The following is a 16,421-nucleotide window of genomic DNA, read 5'->3' on the forward strand; positions in this document are numbered from 1 at the left end:
ATTTTGTAGCGAGGTGAGATTTTGTAGCCCGTGTGAAACAGGCCTAATGCTCACTGTGCACTGCTCTGTTCGGTCAGTGCTGCTCACATGAGCAACTCTGGCCAATCAGAGAGCAGGTATAGTACGTAAGTAGTCTAAAACTACCATTGCGCTATGGGGATTAGGTAGTCTGAAGACTGCAAAGGCTATCTTGGATGGCCTAAAACAAGACCCACTGTCAATGAATAAGAGAGACAGCAAAGAGGATCTCCTCCAGGTAAACAGCCCCCCCTCCCTCCTCTGGCCCCAGGACCAACTTGTCCCAAAATCAGAGGATCACTTTAAAATCAATCAGTACTACACAAAAGTCTCTGTGTACGCTGGCCTTAGGCTCCCGAAACACTCGCATTTACTTGTTCCATTGTTTATCTCAGTCCTAAGAGCTGAACGAGGAAAAAAGTGAAGTAAAGCCGTGGAATAAATTGGCGCTCTACAAATAAAGACTACCATTATTTCCGGGTGCAACATATTCGTCCAGTCCATCCTCGCTCTGTCAGACAAATCTGGAAACAGTCTGTGGATGACCGATCGTTTTTTTTTTTGTTTTTTTTTAAAAAAACACAAAAAGAACGGCAAATGTGCGAAAAAGGATCTTTATGCCAGTATAAAAAAAAAGAACGATAAACAATTTTCATTCATTGGTTGGTTCTGTTTATACTGAACAATAATCGTTTATGTTCACAAGATTAAACGATGATTTGCACAATAATTATGTAAAGGGGCCCTTTGTTTGAAAATGCACTCCAATTAGCACAAACATATCTGAAGAGAACTCTTTGGAAAATAACGGGGATTGTCTATATAAAAGTTGATATTGCCTGCAAACTACCCTGACCCTGTCAAATAGAAAAAAAGTTAGAGTTGTTTCCTTTCCAAGTAGTTAAAAACTCTGGCGCTTTTCTCAAGACTGGTGCAGCGATTATATAGACATAAATACAAGCACCCACACATGTATATACATCAATTCCACTCAAACTGGCTAAGAGCAGCGTGTGGGAGGCCATCACACCGTATAATGCTACCACATCCCAGCTGGGAATACAGAAAGTACGCGCCGACAGCACTGATGTCATTTACAGGCTCCTGACAAGGTATCTGGTCTGCTCAGGGCCCGAGGCACAATAGGACCCTGCAGATGTGGTAAGGGAGAGTGGTCACAACATCCTATCACCATGACAAACACTCAAACAGTACTAGAAAATAACAGGAAATAAAAAACGGTCATTTGTAGATCATCACTAAGCGCTAAAGGAAAAACAAAAAAGAAAAAAACACTAAAAAAAATAGTTGGCAGTAATGTAAAAACTTTAACAGATCATATTGTACTGCCATATTCACCATAGATCATAATGAAATCAGTACTTAAAGGGGTTGTCCTGCGCCGAAACGTTTTTTTGTTTTTTTTTAACCCCCCCCGTTCGGCGTGAGACAACCCCGATGCAGGGGTTAAAAAAACAAACCGCTCAGCGCTTACCTGAATCCCGGCGGTCCGGCGTCTTCATACTTACCTGCTGAAGATGGCCGCCGGGGTCTGCTCCCTCCGTGGACCGCAGCTCTTCTGTGCGGTCCATTGCCGATTCCAGCCTCCTGATTGGCTGGAATCGGCACGTGACGGGGCGGAGCTACACGGAGCCGGCATTCTGCACGAGCGGCTCCATTGAAGAGAGCAGAAGACCCGGACTGCGCAAGCGCGGCTAATTTGGCCATCGGAGGCCGAAAATTAGTCGGCACCATGGAGACGAGGACGCCAGCAACGGAGCAGGTAAGTATAAAACTTTTGATAACTTCTGCATGGCTCATAATTAATGCACAATGTACATTACAAAGTGCATTAATATGGCCATACAGAAGTGTATAGACCCACTTGCTGCCTCGGGACAACCCCTTTAATTGGGGTTTTCTGAGATTTATTAACTCTTAGCATACAGTAGATTAAAAAATACCCACCCAGCAATTAGCGCTATTACATGAGCGTTAAAAGGGGCATTTACTATAGATGACCTGTCCTCAGAATAGGTCACCAATAGTTGATGTGCAGGGGTGCACTGCTCAGGCCCCCCTGCCGATCAGCTGATTCTCTGGCCCACTGTCAGTGCGGGGGGGCCCAGATATCCGCAAAGGTGGTCAGAGTACAAGTGTAACAGAAGGCACTGTTCCAATAGATTTTAATGGGAGTAAAGCCTTCTGGCACTGAGCATCAATGCAGATGTCCAGCACCGTTGAACTGACGGCGGGCCAAGGGATATCAGCTGAGATCCCAAGTGGCAGATCCCTACCGATCAAGTACGGCTTATTATCCTGAGGATAGGTCATCAACATCAAATGCCTGGAACACCCCTGTAACGCTCATGTAATAGTGCTTTTTGCTAGACTGCACCTGCAAGTGTGGCATGGCAAGCAATGTAAAAAGGCAAGCGCTTGTGGCATCCTTGTCACCAGCACATCCACCATTTCTACATGGAGAAACGCTGCAGATAATTTTTTGTGCAGTATAACCAAGTTGATCAGTCAACGAACAAGCGTTGTACCATTGTGGGTACACTTGCATAGCCTGATGGGGCGAACTAACATTTGCACCCGATGATAATCTGGCCGTTTAAAGGGCCGTTAACACTAGTGCCTATCAAGCCATAAATGTGCGGTATGAGTATAGGACTGCACTCCAGCTTAGAGATGTGCGAACCTGCTCGGTTTGGGTGTTTTTGAACTCGAGCACCGCTTTTTCCGAGTAACTCAGTACTCGGACAAAAAGATTCGGGGGGCGGCGTGGTGGTGGGGTAGCAGCAGGGAACAGGGGGGAGCTCTCTCTCCCCCTCTGCAACCCCCCAAAGCTTTTCGTCCGAGTACTGAGTTACTCGGAAATGGCGGTGCTCGAGTTCAAAAACACCAGAACCGAGTAGGTTCGGTCATCTCTACTCCAGCTCCATGCAACCATACAGATGTGATGTTTGGTGCCGTGGCACATCCATTGTTGTCTATCTCCACCCTTGTTCTACACGAAGGTTTCCGTAAGCAGTGCAGAGTCTGCAGTGATGGGAAGATGGCTCTCATGACAGTCCCGGTATTATTGTATCTTGACGACACCGGAACACCCCTCTCACACCCCCAGCTGCCGATTGGGCCGAGGCAGGAAGGTCCTAGCAGCACAGTGTGCATGGATTTTTCCCACTGCTGCAGCCCTTGGCTGAGGGTTACTACAGTTCTTAAGCTTATATTATTGCCTGTAAATGCTGCCATGGTACTGCTGTAATGTGGCAGCATTTACATGTCACAATGCAAGTCTAACAACTGTAGTAAGTCTCAGCCGAAGGCTGCAGCAATGGGGAAAAAAAATCAATGCACACGGTGCAGCAACTCAGGTCTGTCCCGGATGCCATTTTCACCCAAGCGTGGTATGCTGGCGTCCGCTCACCTCTCTGTCGTAGCCTGACACCTCCGTCCCTGCTGCCATTGCCGTCGTCTCACGCGTCAGTTCCGGCCAGCGGCTGGGATATGTATAGCGGCGGCCGCATATCTGCTCTGTGATAGCCGCTCCCGGGAAAGCAGTGACACTTCGGTTTGCGCTCCCTGCTGCCGACAGCGGCCAGCTGTTCCACAGAGGGGGGGGGGGGGGGGGGTTCTGCCTTCTGGGCTTGCAGCCACCGCGAAAGGAACTTGCTCCTGGGGCTGCGCAGCGCCAGCCGCCGCTGCTGCATGGCTTTTGTATGTTACTTTTGTGCCCTTGTGGGACCGAAGGCGGCCGCCGCTGCCGCCGGGGAGGTCACTTGTTCCAGATGCTGCTCACTGGCGGGGGCGGCCGCTGCATGGCTTTTCTAATGAACTATAGTGGGCTTGCAGGACCTGCAGCCGAAGACTCTCTGCAGCCAATCACATTCAGGGGGCGTCACCCCCTGTCAATCTTGACTCCACCAGGAATTCCTGGTGGCGTCAAAATACACTAATACCGAGAGTGCCTGCTGTTTATCTAATCTCCACTTCATAACAGCACATATACAATAACTGCGTCTAAGTGTGGTCTACTCCAGCACACGCATGCTATAGTTAGTCCTCTCATGTACAGGGGATATATATATATATATATATATATATATATATATATATATATATATATATATATATATATATATATATATATATATAGTCTTCATCTCTTTTCTCTTTGCACGGAGAGCAAACCAGCAATTTACAAATTTAATTCCCCACAAAACCATCCATCAATCTGCCGAGCTCTTACTACTCTGCAACAAGCTTCTGCAGATCAGACACCATATTCAAACACCACAGGCGCTACTAAAAGGCTATGCACACATTTACACTTTTCTCTTTAATCCATGTGTTTTTTAAAAGAAGACTTTTTGTAATTGGGTTTCATAAAAAATGTGATTGCTTGATTCTCAATGCTGTATTGTTTTCTAAGGCACTGCAGACTGGAGGACTCAAATCTTAGCAAATTCTGTCAGACTAAACGGACGCCTGCTCCCTTGTTGTGAAGGGGCATTCACCACCTTTCCACTAAGCTATTCTAGAGGGCTGTATGACAGTATGTGGGGATGGTGTAAGAAATGAGGACAGAGAGAAAAAGAAAGCTACTGTAACAGAGGGCAGTAATTCACTCCAGGTGAGTTTTCTGCTCTTAGCAGTGAGAGGGAAATAACCAGCAGCTACTCAGAGATAGCTGTGTAGTATTGAGTGGGCATGGTTATGCTACACAGCCTCTGAAAGAGAAGAGGGGAAGCCCAACTCGCCCATCATGAGAGAGGCTAGCTGCTCAGTGCTGAGAACACCGCTGAGCCAGAAACTTGAACACAGGAAAGCCTACAAACCAAATATGAGGTTTTCTAAATACATGAGAAGAAAAACTCAGTGCAAAAAAAAAAAAAAGTGCAGCATTTTTTTCTCCAGGGACTTGGTAGGAAGTGTGTACATTAACTTTTCCTGCACAAATATTTCCATAAGCTTTAATCCCTTTCCAAAGCAGGACATACTTTTATGTCACAGGACTTCGCACACTGTGCACTTACATCACAGCGATGGCATGAGCACAGGAGCTGAGCTGGCGCTATCGGCACTGGGATTTTGCTGTATATGACAGCCTGCTGCAACGTCTGGGATTGGAAAGCACCCAGCAATTAAGGGATTTAACAGAGGCACATTGCTCCCTGTTGAGACCCTACAACATGATCGCGATATTTAAGAAGAGCCATCAACACTTTTACCACTTCAGGCTTTGAACCTTCTCAAATCAATAGGCCAATCCTTCCCTTTACCATGACAGCATATTAGAAAACTCCAAAGAATGTTTCTTATCCATGTAATTGATGGTTATCGCACTATACTAAGGGTGCCATTACATGAACGCTAGTGCACGTGACTTACCGATAATTGTTGGCCTCGAGTTGCCAGTCCAGTTACAGCAAGTACCAGTAAATCATGAACATTAGCGGAGCTTGTGTAATAGCACCCAAAGGGTTCTTCTACACGCAACAAGCACCTACAGCACCGTTTTGGCAAACGTCTGCATGAGCCAATTTACTTTAGTGTTGGCACAAGTGGATGTGCTGCCGACCAATAATTTCTGAATTTAATGACCAGTAAGCATCCAATAAGTTGTTGTTTGATTGCTAGGCAATGATCGGGAATAAGCGATCGTTCACCTGATCATCGGCCTGTGTACAAGGCCCTTTAGCCAGTTGCGGTGTCTGGTATCAGGCTGAAATATTAGACCGTCAACGGCCCAATACGATAACAATGTGAATACGGATATCTATAATAAAAGCACGCCTTCTTTCTTGAAGTATTGATTTCAATATATCATTGAGCCAACCAGTCTACAATGAACTGTGAAAATAGGTTTCTATATGTAGAGAAGTGGCCAATTTGGGGTCTGTGCGCAAAACGCAAGCGTGAGATATTCCATTCATTTGGAGATTCAAAGAAAATGTGGCTAAAAATTCTATCAAAACAGATAAATATTCTGCAAGGTCTCTAATCGTTTTTCCATCTCTGAGCTAATCCTAGTCAAGATGCTGAAGGCTGTGGGCTGTCATGGGATTCCTGTTTTGGCGGACGGTGAATGACTTTCCGCCTGACCCACTTAATACAGTGCCTGTATCCAATAAACACTGCTAACTTTGTTAAACCATTAGTATTGTGGGGACGCTGGTTCATAAACATTTAGGAGAATGCAAAAACAATGCGGCTTGACTAGTCAGATACCAAATCATTTCATATCCAAATGCTAAACTGGTGGACTACCGTCACATATATAGGGGGCAGAAGTACTAATAACACTGTGCAACACAATTTTTGTAACAGATAAGCAGATAGGCGGCTCATAGTAACTTTAGTGCACTGAAGTCAAATATGATATCCGTTTTTTTTCTGACACAATTATGGGGAATAAAGTAATCCAATTGCCGTTTTATTGTAATTTTTGGAAATGTGCCTATAGAATTAATCCAGTCGGCTCGCCATTAACCTTGCTTAATAAAAAGAACAAAAGTGATTGCACAACTATTTTTCAATCACTGTTAAACACCTGTGCTGACTGAACACTATAAGGGTAGGTTTATGTAGAATATAGGGTATGTTTCCATGTGGAGGAAACCCTGCGGATCATCCACCAGTAAGTTGTAATTAATGAACTGTGTTTTTACGGGTCCAAAGACTAAATAAAAGAATCAAAATCCTAAAACAAAATTAAAAAACCATGTTTGGTATCGCTGCATCCGTAAAAGTCCGATCTATCAAAGTAATGCATTATTTACCCCGCCCGGTAAACATGGTCCAAAAAAAACCCCAAAAAACCCCCCAAAAAACTAAGGCCAGAAATGCGCTTTTTTGGTCATTCTGTTTCCAAGAAAAAAAAAATGCAATAAAAAGTGATCAAAAAGTCGTAGGTATTCCAAAATGGTACAAAAGCAAACTACAGGAGGTCCTGCAAGAAACAAGCCCTTCATAACTATATGGACAGAAAAATAAAAAAAAGTTATTACGCACAGAAGATGGTGGCAGAAAAAAAAAAAAACTACATAAGTTTGGTATCGTAGTAATCGTACTGACCCATAGAATAAAATTATCATGATTTTTGTTGCAGTTTGTGCGCCATAGAAACAAGGCGTACCGAACGATTACGGAATTAGTTTTTTCCCCCCCTTTTTTTCTCCATTTAGAACTTTTAAATGTTTTTCAGTACATTATAAAGGTACATTAAATAGTGCCATTGAAAAATACAACGCGTCCCGTAAAAAACAAGCCCTCATACAGCTATGTTGCTGGATAAAGGAGTTACGATTTTTTAAAACGAAAAAAAAAAAATACTTGGTCACTAAGGGGTTAAATAACTTGAAACTGAGACGTGCTGCTATTATTCAGTTTTACCAGTGTAAAAAGCATATTTTAATTTTACAGAATCATCAATTCCTTTGTTACGAATTTTTTTTTATTTCCATTAGTAATGTTGCAGAAAAAGCTGAATCATATACAAGAGGTTCAGCCAAAATTTCCAAATTCATGAATGCACAGTTGCCAACATTCCCCGATTCTTGCAGGTTCGGACTACTAAATTGGGACCGATTTATACTTGTCGTTTTGGGGTGCTCACAGGTAGGGTTCAAAATGTCCAGAAATTAGTTCTTCTAATCCTGTAACGTAGACTCATAGTTTAGGACTCTTCAAGATTGGTTATCACCTGGCTTACAGAAACTACTAGAATTAAAGGGGCTTTCCCACCAAATACAACCACCACCTATCTACAGGACAGGTGATAAATGTATGATTACTTTGGGGTTCAGGTACTGGGACTCCCAAGGATCATGAGACCCTAGTAGTGAATGGAGCGACGGTCATGTGCGCCAGCACTCCATTCACTACAGGGACTTGGGAGACCAGCGAGTCCTGGGAATACCAGCGGTTGGACCCCCAGTGGTCATATATTTATAACTTACCCTGTGGATAGGTGAAATAATGTATTTAGTGGGAACCGTTTTTAAGTGAAAAGGAAAAGTGGAGTGGTTGCACATAGAAAAATAAGAGGTAGAAAGCTATTGGTTGCCAATGGAAGTGCATTGAATAGTTCCATTCGGCAGCCAATCACACCAATTGTTTTTAGATCCTCATGGTAGTTATGGGCATCGCCTCCACTTTTCCTCTCAACCAGTTCTGATAAATCTCCCCGAGTGACTTGATGCAAGTGTTTCTTCTTCAATTGTCAAGAAAATTCTGTTTAATATGCAGCCGACCCTAAAAAATGTATCATTGCCTCTGCAAACTGGTTTAGGGAAGTGAAGAGCAGCTGTCAAACACCAACACAAACATCATGCAAATGGTAAGACAACACCGGCTGCTCTTGTGTGAGCGGAGTGAGAAAACATTAGGTTGTTTGTGCATGTGGCCGGTGGGGCCTGGGAAGCAAGCGGCCAACAATCTGCCAATCCGGTAGCCGTTTTAGAAATCAGTAATCAATTATAATGATTTTTAAGCAAGACCACTGAAATAAGGGCTGCGGATTTGGTAAACACTCCGACTTTATAAAGGGCGTGTGTAAAATAATTAGTACTACATTAACTGTGGTAAAATAGTGACATCAAGCTTAATACATAAAAGGGATTTTCTGAGACCTTCACTACTGATGACTTTAGCCTCAAGACACGTCATTAATATCTGATCGGTGATCCCCACCGATCCAATAGTCAATGCAGTGAGCGCTGTCTGTATTGCAGTGGACAAGCTTGGAACTGAATTTAGTGAGAGCTGCGCCTGCAAACCGATGCAATACAGACAACGCTGTCCACACTGACAAGGGCATGGGGTTTCAGCTGATTATTGGGGAGCCTGAGAGACCGACGCCTCCTGATGAACTATTTATGACCGATCCTGAGGATATGTCATGAATAGTAAAAGTCACAAAGTACTCCTTTAAAAAGGAAAATACATAATACTTAGTATTTTTATTTCGAAGAAAGGAATTAAAAGGGTTTTCTGACTTAAAAGGAAAAACAAAGACAAGACACACTTACGGAGGGCAGAAAATAGTTAAAAATAAAGTTCTACTCACTGCTCCAGTTCACTGCTCCCAACCTCACTGCCATTCTGTGTTTGGACTGGCTGCAGCATTCTGTATATGCACACACATGACTGCTGCCGCCAATAACGGACCCCCGCTTGTATATTACTTAAGACCGCTGAGGCAAGTAATTGGCTGGTGTGATCACATGTATTCAGAATGCCACTACTGGAGAGGAGGCACTAGACTGTTGGGAGATCGAATCTGTGTCTATAGCAATTTGCTATATTTAACGATTTCCTGCCCTGTAAGTTTTATTTATGAGCTGGAAATCAAAAGGGTTGCCTGCTTACTTGACAGGTTTAGTGCCCTCTGTGCTAAGAGCAGTGCTTACCAGGTTCACTGCTGCCACGATCCAATGATCTAGCCCGCTGTGCCCCTGGCGTTTGTGGTGACAGATGTCTTCATTGGAAGTCGAGTGACCGCTAGTTCTCCTGGCATCAGTGCTCACATCTTGAGCGGTATGATGCCAGGAGTAGGGCACCGCAGCCTCTGATTGTCACCTGAATTTGGGTGACATCTGTAACAACAACTAGGACCACAGAGGGGTAGCAGTGCTGGATTGCAGTGGCAGGGAACAGGTAAGCACAGCTCCTTTTATATTAGCACATTGTTAGGTGATCCGTTGAGCCTGGGGATGTAACGCTTTATACTTACCTTCTCCATCGTTCCCCCTATGAGAGCGCTGAAAGCCCACCCCTGCAATGCATTGAGCAGCGATGCCAAGTAGTCCACCCATTATAAAATCAGAACAGGTGGACTACTTAGCGCGTCGCTTAATGTATTCAGTGATCGTTATCGGCGCTCACACCCATAAGCTTAGCTTATAGAGCTAAAAGTAGGTGACAGATTCTCTTTAAATGCAATCCGTCAGCTGGAACATGTTGTCCAAACTACAGGCATCAAATTATAGAGCAGGAGCCGCCGAGCAGATTGATCTATATATTGTTTTATAGGGAAAGATGCAGTATGACTTGTATTTTATTCATTTACATCTCTGCACATTCTGAGCTGAACAGTCCAATGGGCGGAGCTATTAGTGACCAACAGCTGTGTATGACTGTACATATAGGAGTAACCAGTCACTGCCTGTTCAAGCTACTGTAGTAAAGAGTTTCAGGCAGCATCAGATGAGTTTAAAATACTTTTATTCCTCCATAATAAAAAGATTGACTGGCAACGTTTCGACCTACATACTGAGGTCTTTGTCAAGCTCCTTGTATATTTGTGTAAGGATACCTAAATCTTCTTCCCAAAACATACCGGGTGGTCACATGTACCCTGTTGTACCGCCTCTAGCTTGGATACAAGATGGGATAGGGGTGAGCATGGAGGCTCTGTACCCTGTTGTACCGCCCCTAGCTTGGATACAAGATGTGATACGGGCAGCCATGGAGGCTCTAGTACCCCGTTGTACTGCCTCTAGCTTGGATACAAGATGTGATCCAGGCAGACCTGGAGGCTCTAGTACCCTGTTGTACAGCCTCTAGCTTGGATACAAGATGTGATACAGGGGGCATGGAGGCTCTAGTACCCTGTTGTACAGCCTCTAGCTTGGATACAAGATGTGATATGGGGGAGGCTTTAGTACCCTGTTGTACCACCTCTAGCTTGGATACAAGATATGATACAGGTGGGCATGGAGGCTCTAGTACCTTGTTGTACTGCCTCTAGCTTGGATAAAAGATATGATACGAGCCGGCATGGAGGCATACAGGTTCCATACGATATCCTGTGGCATATCGCTTTCAATTTGCTATAACTGAGCCTCTAGATTGTGCAAACTTGTAGGCTGTTGAATTTGGTGTACCAGATGGTCCCATACATGCTCTACTGGTGATAGGTCCGCTGACCGGGCAGTCACGGAAGTGTGACAATGTTGTGGGGACATTCCTGTGACCCCCTTGTGTGTGCAGTCGAGCATTATCCTGTTGGAAAATGCCTCTTGGAAGCCGCCATGAGAGGAACACATGTGGCTGCAGGATGTCCTGAACATATCGCCGAGCTGTCATTGTCCCTCGTACCACTACTAGGGGTGACCGACTGTCGTATACGTTGGTTTCTCAGACCATCACGCCAGCAGAGGGCAGTGTACTGCTCCACAGCAAGGGCAGGATTGAGGTGATCACCCCAAGGTCTCCATACATGAGCACGGTTGTTGTGAGGGCCCAAAGTGAACCTGGATTAGTCGCTGAAGACAACCCAGTTGCACTCCGTAGCAGTCTAGCTTCATTGTTCACAACGGTGGGTGTCAAAGGCCATACATGTAATGGGCTCTGTAAGACCAAGCACCTAGAAATGGTTCAGACAGACACAGGGGCCTGTAACGACGGCTTCCCCCATCTCTGGATAGCAGACAACACAACAGTTGGAGCTGCTCGTACTTGTTGGACAATCCTCTCTACTGGTGGTCTGTTGGGGGCGTCCTCATGCATCCACTGGTCCAAAAGCCTCCTAACAGTCTGATAAGATCAGCCCAAGTAGCGGGCAAATCATTGATACGACCATCCAGCTTCTCACATCCCAATAACGCTCCCCTCTCAAGCTCTGTTAACTGGGCGAAATCTCTTCTCTGCGTCATAGAGGCGTCTAGTGGTCAACAAGCTCCACACAAGCTGAAGAAGAGGTCACTACACACAAGGAGCCTCTGAGGGCATCTCAGTAGGCCAAGCATGGAACCACTTTTAGGGCCTCAGGTGGCTAGACCATTCATCTAATCACCACAACTGTAGTTACTTGCATATCTGCCTGAGATGTAACTGCATGCAGAGTTTTGCAGAAAAACGACAACTCCTTGTAGGCGCTTGATCTTTTTTTTTTTTTTTTGGACAAAGTGCAGAAGTCCAATGAACCCATGGAGAAACATTATACGCACAGGGCGGCAACCCCTTCCGATATCCGGAGTGTCGTAAGCACCGTATGAAGTTTTCATGGGATTGCAAGGAAATGACACAAATACAAAATATAACCAGGAAAAAAGTATAGTAAAAACTATGTCCTACAGGAAAAAACATGCATTTCGTAATTACACAGAGACTTTTACTTGTCTCCAGAGAGAGAACATCAGTTATGTCGATCTGCTACATGGAGTAGAACACAAACCATAATTCTAGTGTCACAGGAATTCCCTCCTTTTACTGGCTGACCGCTGGTCTAATTAGGGAGCCTAACTATACATCAGAGAGAAAACGAGCTGAAAATAGCAAGGTTCGGATCCCTGGAATGCCTGTGTCAGGGCAAATGTAAGACACAAAATCTTTTCCGGTGGATGATTTCTTTTTCTTCCACATATATTTTGAGATTTTGGTCTTACATCTATAGGATAATTACCTTCGAGGAGGAACAGCTTTATTTTACGCTTTACGGCTGCGACAAAGTAAATCAGCAGGCAGACAGGTTAGGCATATTTCCGGTGTGCAAGTTACCTTGACCATGCCATACTAACAACGTCCTGAGTCTGTTGTGTTAAAGAACACCATGAAAGCAGAAGTTACCAATCAGCTATGGGCACTGGCTGTGTTCACAGCAGTGTTGGAGGCTCGGCCATGCAACGTTATTCGTCCCGCCCGATTTGGTGAACCCCACTGGAAGTCATTTATGTTCATTGGACCACACTGGTAGCCATCGTAGGTTGGATCTCGCAAAGCGCCGAGGTTTAAAGAATTTGTAGCAAGATAATGTATCACCTATCAATAAGTGATAAGTCTGATGTGTGTATGGCAGAAGTCACCGCTAAGGCTGGGTTCACACTGGGTGGATTTGCCGTGGAAATTCCATCCGGAATTTTGCCGCAGCGAAACCGCTTGCGGCCGCTAATCCCGAGATTAGCCAGCCATGTGTGCAGCATGTTTTTTTTTTTTCCTTCCACTGCGGCCGTGCTCTCCTCTATGGGAGCACTGGCCGCAGCGGAAGAGTGAGCGGTCGACCTGCTTCAAAACCCACGGCTAAGGTTTTTTTTTTTTCGAAGCTGGTTTTGAAGCAGCAGATTCCTGGCGGAAAGCCCACGTTTTTTCGCTGCTTCCAAACCGTGAGATTTCCGCCCGGAATCCGCCCAGTGTGAACCCAGCCTAAGATCCCCACCGATCCTGAGAATGGGGGACCCGTTTTCCCCATCTTCCTTACTGTGGGCTCGCTGCACCCACCTCAGGAAGGAGCAGACTGAGTCTAGCTATGGCCGGGCATTCTCAGGGCTGCTCCATTGCTCTTCAACAAGACTGCTGGATATAGCAGAGTACATTGGCTATTTCAGTCAGCCCCATATAAACGAATGGAGCAGGGACTGTTCATGCACATTCTGACGTCACTGTGGGTGGAAGAGGAGATCCTGCAGTGACAAAAAAAAAGAAAAAAGGGGCGCCCCGTTCTTAGAACCGGTGGGTGTCTCAGCAGTGTGAGAGGTTCTTAGGTCAAAACTAATTGACAAAAAATATACGTAAAATTAGAAGCGATTAGCAGATTATTATGACCGTGGCGCTTGGGTGAGCGCTGTTATCACTTTAGTCCATACCACGCACTGTGCCGTACATTGTATAGTGGTTGTGCCTGGTACTACAGCTCAGTCCCATGTGACTAACAGATGTGACATCACAGACCCGAGAAGTGACCCCTGCAGTGACAAGACATCAGAACAAGGGACTCTAGTCCTCACTACCGAGACCCCCACCGATCAGCAAGTTATCTGCTATTCTGTGGAGAAGGAGTAATTTGAAATTCTGATACAGCTCCTTTAAATTAAATGTGAGCCATTTGTATTTTAGTTTTTTTTTTTTTTAAATCAGATAATTGTTATTCAAACTTTTTTGTATAAAAATCACCGTAAACATAAAAACAACCCAACAAGATTTAGATGTAAAACCTGCATTTGCCAAGAGCCAACGCACGCAGTTCTTCATATCCGCTTCTGTTTAAGAACGTCCTCGCTATTCTCCACTACTGTAACAAGTTTTATATTAACTGCTATCAAAAATAAATACAGAAAGAACAGCCTGACATTTTAACAAAAGATAAGCAAATCTCCATTTGTTCCGTCCTAGAAGCGGCTGGAAATAATACTAGAGGCTCCGGGATATTGTCACCCTAATCACGATCCCGCACGTCAAAAAGTTCTTACAGCATCTCTTGCCTGTTGCTAGGGGTATTCTCCCTCACACAGGAACTCACCGCACACCTCAAGCAGCCGTTTATAGCAGGGTGGAGTCGTAATAATGGTGTTATACAAGATGATTACTTCCTAAACAGCCGGCTTGATGACTGTAACATAGCTTTATGTGTGCAGGATATCCCTTTCCCAGAATTCATTAGTAAGGCCAAGTGCACACAGCGTTTAAACAGTATGTTTAACAGACTCTGGGAAAAAAAGCCTCTGACATATACAATGATGGTGTAGTCCAAACATTTAAAGGGGTTGTCGTAGCAGGGACCCCGCCGATCAGCTGTTCACCAGACTAATGCACTTGTGCACTGAAATGATTTCTGAAGGATGCAGACAGCTCCATTCCTACAGTAGTGGCCAGCCCTGGTATTGCAGGACAAGTTCCCATTTATTTCAAATAGGAACTTGGCCTACAATACCAAACTTGGTCACTGCAGTAGCAACGGAGCTGTCTGCTTCCTGCAGAAATCGATCTTGGTGCATGAGTGCATCAGCCTAGAGAACAGCTGATCAGCGGGGGTCACTGGTGATGGGCCCCCATGGATCTACTATCCATAACTCACCCTGAGGAAAAGCCCAGAAATAGTTGATTGGCAGGGGTATTTAAAAAAAAAAAAAAAAAATCAATCAGTATTACCAAAATACATCAAACATGAACAGTCATATACTCACTTTAGCTGAGACTGTAACTTTACAGCTTTGCTGATGAAGTCTTCCCATGTTGGATAACTTGCCTACAAAACAAATAAAGACAAATATAAACATTCAAAGTATTCAATATTAATGTGTAACAACAAACCACAAAAGAACCAAGAGACTTCAGATTTAGGCTGCCTGCTGACGGGCGGAAATTCCGCGGCGGGATTCCCCGCAGAATTTCCGCGCATACACGCCTGCATAGGATTGCATTACAATACGCAATCCTATGCAGATGGCCGTGGTTTGTCTGCGCGAAATCCTGCGCAGAAAACAAACCGCGGCATGCTCTATTTCTGTGTGGGGCTCACAGAGCCCCGCAAAGAAACGCCACTGCCCAGCCACTGGCTCCGCTCTGCACATGCGCCGGCTGCCCAGCAGCCAGCACATGAAAGAGCCGGAGCTGCGGGAGTGGGTGAGTTCCGCACTGCTCTCTGCAAGCGCTCGGGTCGGGTCCTGCTGCAAGAATTCTCGCAGCCGGATGTGACCCGGCCGTCTGCAGGCGGCCTTAAAAGAGCAACTATGGCCTAGATCACCACAGCACCAAGGGAACCACAGGGATTATTAATGATGGCTTAGCACCTATGACCCTCTAAAAAGACGGCCACCTTATTTCCATTTTAAAGAGTTAAAGGGGATATTCCAGATTTTAGTAAAAAAAATTAATTAAAAAAGGCAGTTTTCCTCCAGAAGCCGTGCCGCATCTTGTGGTATTGAAGCTTATCTCCACTGAAGTTAATGTGTTTCCAAGCGGCAATATCGCACAACCAACCTATGTCGCTGTGTTCTAAAGAAATCAAGCACGATTTTTTTTTTTGGGTGGGGGTAAATCTGTACAAGATTGCAAATGTTTAATAGTAATCACATAATAAAATCACCTCGTACATCGCACATTGTACATGTGATTTGCAGAAGCCTGGTATTGCAGGCACAGCCCCCACTGAATTGGAAGCGGTACCACTACAATGTTGACAGCGCGATCTGCTTCCAGTGCTGACAGCGGCCCTGGCGATCAGCCGATCCTAAGCAGCAGACCCCATCTGATCTGTCCTGAGGATCGATCATCAGTAGAAAAAAGTGAGAAAACCTCTTTAAATATTTAGGAGAACTCTTAAGAGGATAATGAATAAGTTTATCAGGGTACAGTCACGTGTAGTGGCCGCCGGACTGTCTGGTCATGGCTGCGGTGCAGGGCCAAAGAAAAAGTGCCAATGTGCGCGTTGGTGTAATTTTTCAACGGAACATTAAAAAAGTAGTTCACTGTTGAGTGCTGATGGCTGTGGGGTTTGCAGGTCTACTTGCAAATTCGTGTGGCCATTAACAAGCAGTTTCCATCCGTTTGGCGACCACTGCATTGGTCTGTGCCTTTATAGCTAAGGGGAGTGTATGGGATGTTATAGCAAAACATGACTGCGTTCCTCCAGAAATTGTGCTACATATGTCCAAATGGTGGAAAACTCCTTTAAAGAG

At 44.9% G+C, this 16,421-nt stretch overlaps 1 protein-coding gene across 2 annotated transcripts in view; it reads right to left on the reverse strand.

Moving 5' to 3' along the window:
• Window positions 1-16,421, reverse strand: part of LOC136588018 (protein MTSS 1-like) — a 125,780-nt gene that overhangs the window by 72,082 nt on the left and 37,277 nt on the right. For both annotated transcript variants that reach the window (XM_066586909.1, XM_066586908.1), the window contains exon 2: window positions 14,928-14,989. In XM_066586909.1, coding sequence (XP_066443006.1) covers window positions 14,928-14,989 — 62 coding nt within the window. The remainder of the gene's footprint in view (window positions 1-14,927; window positions 14,990-16,421) is intronic.

The sequence above is a fragment of the Eleutherodactylus coqui genome, chromosome 13, assembly GCF_035609145.1.
Source record: "Eleutherodactylus coqui strain aEleCoq1 chromosome 13, aEleCoq1.hap1, whole genome shotgun sequence".
Taxonomy (NCBI): domain Eukaryota; kingdom Metazoa; phylum Chordata; class Amphibia; order Anura; family Eleutherodactylidae; genus Eleutherodactylus; species Eleutherodactylus coqui.